General features: G+C 41.4%; 1 protein-coding gene across 4 annotated transcripts; it reads left to right on the top strand.

The window, feature by feature from the left end:
- On the top strand, positions 1 to 7226 carry LOC120675843 (nudix hydrolase 20, chloroplastic-like). 4 transcript variants are annotated; one of them, XM_039957059.1, is made up of 9 exons: positions 1 to 333; positions 428 to 492; positions 2440 to 2620; positions 4230 to 4310; positions 5031 to 5156; positions 6173 to 6252; positions 6355 to 6470; positions 6560 to 6680; positions 6786 to 7226. In XM_039957059.1, exons 1-9 carry the CDS (start codon positions 100 to 102, stop codon positions 6853 to 6855), a joined length of 1074 nt encoding a protein of 357 aa, XP_039812993.1. In that variant the 5' UTR covers positions 1 to 99; the 3' UTR covers positions 6856 to 7226. The 4 variants fall into 4 exon arrangements, with proteins under 4 accessions (XP_039812993.1, XP_039812997.1, XP_039812990.1 ...); XM_039957063.1 differs by having other exon boundaries at positions 2440 to 2671; positions 6621 to 6680; XM_039957056.1 differs by having other exon boundaries at positions 2440 to 2671.
- The last annotated feature ends 322 nt before the right edge of the window (positions 7227 to 7548 follow it).

Genomic DNA, 7548 nt, shown 5'->3' with positions numbered 1-7548 from the left:
AAGGACCCCATTGCGAAATTTATATTTTTCTGAAAGAAAAAGGGCAATGTCTCCTCTGGCATTTCCCGATTTCTGCCGGTAGAACAAGCGATATCCACCATGGCAACCGTCGCCGCCGTCGCCGCCGCTCGCTGCAGCCCCCCAACCCGCCGTCAGCTCCTCACCCGCCGCCGCCTCCCGTTCTCAGTTTCCTTCTCCTCCGTCGCGCCGCACGCCGCCGCGGCGGGCTTCGGCTGGGCCGACGCCCTCCGCGTCGCCGGCGATGGCGGGCGCGGCGACGAGTCCGATCTCTCCGGGTACTTCCGGAAGGTCGACATCTGCAACCGGGGAATGGTGAGTTTCTCTCGCGCTCCCCACGTGCTCTCGCGCAATTGTATGCGTATCTGCGAAAGCCTCATATGTGGCTGTTTGCGTGGGGATTTTACAGGACAACAAGGGGGAGTTCGTGAAGTTCCTGGTGGAGGATCAAGTCGTGGGATATGTCCACAAGGGGTGAGTGTAACTTCTACTCTGAAACCTTATTTGTACATATTCTCATATTCTCAGAAAGAAATATTTCTGCCAATGTTTTGTTTTGATTTTTTTCTTCATCCTAGTATGTGCTGTATGAGAGCAACCTAAAGATTATATTTACTTATTGGTAGCGTGTCAGTGTATAATCTTCAACATATAAGAGGTACTGGGACTATGTGTGGTAGTGAAGAACTCCAATGTTTAGTTTGTGATTAACCAAGCAAACTTAGGTGAGGATCAGGAAAATAAAGGAAAGAAAGGGGAAAAACATAATCTTCTTTTTTTGAGCTGAGTTGACAACATGACTAGAATCCTAGCCCATTATGTGCAGTTCTTATACCATATACATATTGCAATATTCTTCTTCATGAATGGACCCGGTAGGTTCTGGTTGTTGCTTTAGCCCAACTTTCTTTTTTCGAACACGAAGGAGAGCTGCGCATCATTGTATTAATAGGTAGAATTTTTTTTTGGATCCACGGCTTGGGTTAGTATTTTTTTCACATGTGCCTGAAAACAAAGGAAGACTACCACGCTACCCCTACTTTCTTCAAGACACCATGGCTGCACACCTTCATATCTAGAGCGCATGGTGCAGGCATGGCAACTAGGAAAATTTGGGTATAGTGCGGTGAGTGAGGGTTGATGACACTCCAGAAATCTTGTGGGTGGCTGGGGCATAAGAGCTATGGATTTGTGTGCTTGAGCTGAGGTCTGATAGAGGAAGAAAGGTCATGTTGAGAGATAAGGCAGTGGCGAAATTTGTCAGACTTAATGGCACTGATTAAACTTCAAGGAACTAATACACGAAAAAAATACTAAACTTTTGGTATATTAAAGTTGCACCAGTTTCTTTTTAAGGAAAAAGTCTATATCACCCCCAACTATGGGGGGTGGACTACATAACCCCCAACCTATGAAACGGTCTATATCACCCACTGAACTTTCCAAAACCGGTCAAATTACCCCCTAAAGCAGTTTTGAAAAATCATAGTAAATCACAGAAAAATCATAAAATAGAAAATCCAATTGTGTTAGACTTCAAATGAGTAGATCTACACAGTGAACATATAATATGGTATGCTTTAATATATTTTTTTGCTGTAGCTTTAGATCTATGCTTTTCTTCATAGCTATAAAAAAATGTACTAAAGCATACCATATTATATGTTCACTGTGTAGATCTACTCATTTAGAGTCCAACACAATTGGATTTTTCATTTTATGATTTTTCTGTGATTTACTGTGGTTTTTCAAAACTGCTTTAGGGGGTAATTTGACCGGTTTGGAAAGTTCAGGGGGTGATATAGGCCCTGTTTGGGACCGCGTCGGCGTGGCTTATACGCGGAATACGCAGAAAAAACCCGCCGAACGGCTCGCGACGGACGCGCGTTTGCCAGCCGCCCACCACGCAAAATGCGGCCAAATGAACTGCGCGGAGCAAAATCGCAGAAGCTGGTCGGGAGCCGCGTTGCGCTTATCGCCGTCGCGCTCATCCTACTCGTGGTCCCAAATAGGGCTATAGACCGTTTCATAGGTTGGAGGGTTATGTAGTCCACCCTCCATAGTTGGTGGGGGGGGGGGATATAGACTTTTTCCTTCTTTTTATGATAACTCAAGTGATCTTGTGTCGCATATAAGTGATTTTTCCAAAAAAATAAACATTCTTTGAACATAATCATTGTGGTCTAGGCATGACAGGATGAACAGAAGTTACACAACAAGTCTAGCAAATGGTTAAAGCAATGTAGGGGGCTAGGTTTTACTTATCTGGACTCAGAATTCAGATAGACAAAGTAAAAAAAAAGGGGCAGTTATGAGCATACTAAACTGCTGATCAAAGTTACATCATTCAAAATCCAGTTTGCACTTAAAGGCCGGATTCTTCCTACTATAAGGTGTCTAACTTAGCGATGCCAATTTCAGATTTGTTGAGCATCTCAGAGACTTCCATGATGTTTTTTCCATTGTCTCGGGCAACAATGGCAGCAATACTGTGGAAAATGTGTCTCTCCGGTCATCACTTAGGACGCCAGAGGACAGAACACATGCTATTGGAGATGTCATAAAAAACCTCGGAGAAATGATTCCAGGTATTCGGAATGAGGTACTTAGGATGGATACATGGATGATTCAATTCTTTTGTGAAATGATTCAGGTGCATTTGTTGTTTTTTGATTTTTTCAATTTTTGTGATTACATGTTGAGTGTATGAAGTATGAATAGAGAGATAAGCCAAGGTTAATATATTCTGTGACGGGCATTTGGATTTCTTTTTTTCATTTGTACTTGTCAGTTACTCAATTTAGCTACAACAGCCATGGTTTTAAAGGCGTCGCCTAGTCGTCCGGGCGGAAAAAAAGTCTGGGCGTCCGCCGCTGCCTTGCCAAAATCAAGGAGAAATAGCTAGGGATGAATGGAGGAAGAGGAGAAGAACGGGAGGGGAGCAGCAGGTCAAGAAGCGGCTGCCTCACCATCTCTTGGCAGCTCGGTCGGCGGTGACTAGTGCAGAGAGGTGCGGACCTCCTTCTGGTGAGCGGCGGCGGCGGCGGCGGCGGCGGTCGATTCAGAAGGGGAGTGGCAGCAGGGACCCATCCAAGGGCCGGGTAAGAGGGGGAAGAGGCAGATGCTTGGAGGAAGGCGAGAGATTGGAGCGGCGGCGCAGCTGCTGCGAGAGAGATGCGAGAAAGAGCGACGGGAAGAGCTGCGAGAGAGAGATGCGAGAGAGAGCGGCGGCGCTGCTGCTGCGAAGAAGAGGGCGCAGAGGGGTTGAGGGTGGTTGCTACCTGGGCCTGGGCTGCCTAAGGAGGGGTAAGATATGGGCCTCTTCGTGGGCTAGGCCAGTCTCCTTCTCCTTTCCCTTCTTTCCTTTTTCTTTTTCCTCTTTCTTCTATCCTTCCTGCTGTTTCTGGACAGTCATAAGGCGTCGCCTTGCCTCGCCTAGGCGTCGCCTTGCCTCGCCTAGGCGTCACCTAGACTTTGCCTAGGCGTCCGGAAGGTGGGTGAACGCCGCAACTCGCCTTACCGCCTTAAGAACTATGACAACAGCAAATCATTTGCATGGCTAAAGCTTGCTGTGGCTGCAGCTGCCGCAGCAGCTACAGTACCTGTTGCAAGCGATGCCAAGACAGCTATAGCAACTAGAAAAATAGCAGGAATAAATATATGGACAAAAAATGGAGCCAGATGCTTCTGCTCACACAACAATGCACAAACACCCCTAACCGCTTTGCTTTTTTGCAGCTGCAGCTCCTCATCCCTGCAGCCAAACTGCTGTCATGTGCAGCTGCAGCTACAGCTAGCATAAAGTAGCTGAAACGAACACGTACTAATAGCCATATAAACCTAATGGTTTGTTACACTTTTTTTTTGTTAGTCAGCCTTGTAGCGACAAATATATTTTGAAGTTATTAATGCTTCTGCTGGGGTTAAGATGATAATAGTTGTTTGGAATGATCTATAGTTGTCTATGCCTCACTCATTCTTCATCACCAATGCACCACAAGCTGGCATTTTTGTCAAAGCAACAGCTAAATTTCTTTGAAACAATTTGTGATTTCTTCTTTCCCCCATGTATCTGGAGATCTGTATATGTTTTTACTGATACTTTTACCCTCAGAGAATGTTTTACTGGTAGTCTCTTTATACTTGAAAATTCAACTCTTTTCATAAATGTATTTAGATTATTGTTCCGATAATGATTTGCAATCTAACAGCTCTACCCAGTAACATCATCTTATGGCATGCCTGTGTACTTCTCTCTGGAACGTGCTGCTGCTCCCTACTTCGGTATAAAGGTATGCTGTTCGTGTATTGCATTCTTTATGAATAGGAAAAAGTCTAAATTACTCCCCTCAACTATAGCCAAAGTCTGGATAACCCCCTGAACTATAACTTGGTTCAATCTACCCCCTAAACTATACCATTTAGTTTATTTTATCCCCTAATACAATTTATCTTTTTTTGTTTCTCCATACACAAGTTGAATTTTAATTTCAAATTTTGCAGAGTAATAGTGGACATCACAATGCATATTTAGAAAAAGTTTTATAATTTTTCCCCATTAGTTTTCATATAATTTTGTACTCCAATGATTAATTTATTATTAAATATTCTAACCTATCAAAATAATAATAAAAAATTATGATCTATTTTCTTTTAACATGCGTCCTGGTGCGTACTATTATGCTGTAAAATTTCAACTCAAAACTCTACCTATGCATGGAGAAATGAAAAAGATAAATTATATTAGGGGGTAATTTGAACCAAATGGTATAGTTTTAGGGGGTAAAATGAACCAAACAATAGTTTAGGAGGTTATCCAGACTTTGGCTATACTTGAGGGGAGTAATTTAGACTTTTTCCTTATGAGTATGCGTTTGTTAAATATTTTACACATCTCATGGTGCTCAACTGCTCATGTGCCCCAAATCCACTCATGCTTTTATCTAGCTGTTCTCCTCCCTCAATTTGTAACAGTTAGATCCCTATCATTTGTTAATAAAATTGTATGACAGGCTTATGGAGTTCATATGAACGGGTATGTTGAGAAAGATGGTCAGAAATTTCTTTGGATTGGTAAGAGAAGTGATATGAAGCAAACATATCCAGGAATGCTTGATCATCTTGTTGCTGGTGGCCTGGTGTGCGTCTCCATTCTTCTCTTGAATATTTTTTTTGCCTTATTAACAAAAAATATGTGCTGCTAGAGATGGGGTGTCTATATATTATGAATTATTTCCAACCTTGTATATGTAACCATATGACCTTTGATGCATTTCATTCTAAAACTGTTAAACTGGATTCTATATAATTCAGATGATGGCATTTTGGAACTCCTGTTTGAGAATGTTCAACCACAAATTAATAAATGCACCTCATTCACGCATTCTTTTCCATTCCCTAGACTAGAGAACTGAATTTGATCCAGTCACTCAGTGTATGGATGTACGTGCACATGATGTTTGGTAAAACAAATATGTAGTGAACTCTTTTTAGTAATTCTTCAGCTCTTTTGGTCATATTCTGAGATGATAGCTAATCTTCCTTGTATGCTTTCTAGCCTGTAATCATTTCCTCATCACGTCAGGCATAAAGGAAATATGAACTGAAGTACCTGCTTGGTCTAACATGTGAAAGAAGACGAGCAGTCACACTGGGATTTATTTTTCTTACATGCTATTAAAATTTTCACAATGTTAGTCAACCTAAAATGCACATCATGGACAAAAGGAGCAGGGTTTCAGATAGCTTTTCGGTATATATTTAGATGGTAACAAACAGGATGTGATTGTATAAAGTTCAGCTGCACGACAACATGGGGATATGGATTATTAGTTGATTTCTGATGAGCTTTAACATATCCTGAATGAAAGGCTACATACTGCAAACCAACCTCTTCGTGCAACCGTGCAAATTTCTAATCTGAGCCATACATCCAAGGGGGTGCACAGGGTGGGGGGAGGGATTTGCAAAAGTGTGATTAGAGGCGGGTGGTTAGTGTAAAATTACCCAATCCCCCATGCCCCTTGGATGTTGATCCTGTGGTCCAGATTAGAAGTTTGCACGGTTGCACCAAGATTGCCTATATGCTGACCTCTCATGTAGAAGTAGAACAAAGTATCTGTTGGCTTATGTTAGCTCCACTTGGAAATTTTAGCCATATGGAATCTCCTGCAAAGAGAATATCATCAAGGAATGTGAAGAGGAAGCTGGAATTCCAAGATCCATATCAACCAAGTAACATGGCAAACTTTTGTCTTAGAAGTTGCTTCTTTCATTTGTAGTCTGTTTTCTATTTCTCTTTCAAATATTTAACAAATAAGCATCATACTTTACTAGTGCTACTTCTGTTGGAGCGGTTTCTTACATGGATATTGAAGGCTTCAGATACAAAAGGGATGTCCTCTTCTGCTATGACCTCAACCTTCCTGCAGATTTTGTTCCTAATAATGAAGGTAGATGCTGAATCCGAACTTGGTAGAATGCTAATTTTCTGTGTTCACATTGATACAAATAGCAATCTGCTGCACTTTTTTTTCCCCAGATGGAGAAGTCGATAGCTTCAAACTAATCCCTGTACAACATGCTGCAAATATTATCCGCAGGACAGATTTTTTCAAACCAAATTGCAACCTTGTTATCATCGACTTCCTCTTCCGTCATGGGTAGTATAGTATATGCATATTACATTCTTGTTTTCTTAGCACTGAAATTTCAAGGAAAATTGTTTTTTTGATGCTGAGTTGCTGATATTGTAACCTTGTCTTTAGGTACATACACCCAGATTCTCGTGGCTACCTAAATCTGCTGCAAAGCTTGAGGAGTGGTGATTGTTCTTAGCTTCCATAATCAAAACTATTCACGGGATTTCATTGTCAAATATCAGTATGTGCATTATCTTCAGAGTTCTGTTGATTAGGATGAGCTTGAGTTAAGGGGACAAAAAGAGAGGAAGAAATGGTGCTGAATAAGGAACTCTTGTTATCCAGTTGTCTGGATGTCTTTTTGCTGCAGTTCTGGTAATAGATGGTGCTGCTGTATCATTATGAAGCTTCATATAGGTATAGGTCCTTAGATGCCAGTGAGTCAGTGACTACAGCCCACTGTCCACAGTTAATTTATGAAGTTTCATTTGGCCAGACGGTACTTTCGTTTGTGGTCATCACTTCTCCAATAACACAAAAAAAAAAAATCTTAGGATATGTTCTGAAGTTGTTGAATCTCACATCGAGATATGTCATCACTGAAACTTCTAATAGCTCCAAATATGCTCTGAAAGAATAGATCCAAATATGCTCTAGGAGGAATTCTTGCTCCAGACATCAACATCAAGGAGGAATTCTTTCATATAATTCTACACGAATTTGGACAAGGTCCTATACGAAAACGAACCACCTGTCTTTGTTCTTACATCATGCATTTAACACAATTATGAATAATTTTCATGACTATTTGAAAGTTTTTTTTTTGAATATTGTAAGTTTGGGAATGAGAATTTTTGTGCTCTTGCACAAGTTAGTTACTGACAATGCA

Source organism: Panicum virgatum, chromosome 2K (genome assembly GCF_016808335.1).
Source record: "Panicum virgatum strain AP13 chromosome 2K, P.virgatum_v5, whole genome shotgun sequence".
NCBI lineage: Eukaryota > Viridiplantae > Streptophyta > Magnoliopsida > Poales > Poaceae > Panicum > Panicum virgatum.
The sequence above is the reverse complement of the archived record's forward strand: the minus strand, read 5'-3'. Positions and strand labels throughout refer to the sequence as shown.

Excerpts from the sequence above, each read along its gene's own strand:
- LOC120675843 (XM_039957056.1), top strand. The coding sequence starts at position 100 with ATGGCAACCGTCGCCGCCGTCGCCGCCGCTCGCTGCAGCCCCCCAACC. Across the intron at positions 334-427 it reads ACATCTGCAACCGGGGAATG|GACAACAAGGGGGAGTTCGT; the intron begins GTGAGTTTCTCT and ends GGGATTTTACAG. Across the intron at positions 6,681-6,785 it reads GACTTCCTCTTCCGTCATGG|GTACATACACCCAGATTCTC; the intron begins GTAGTATAGTAT and ends CCTTGTCTTTAG.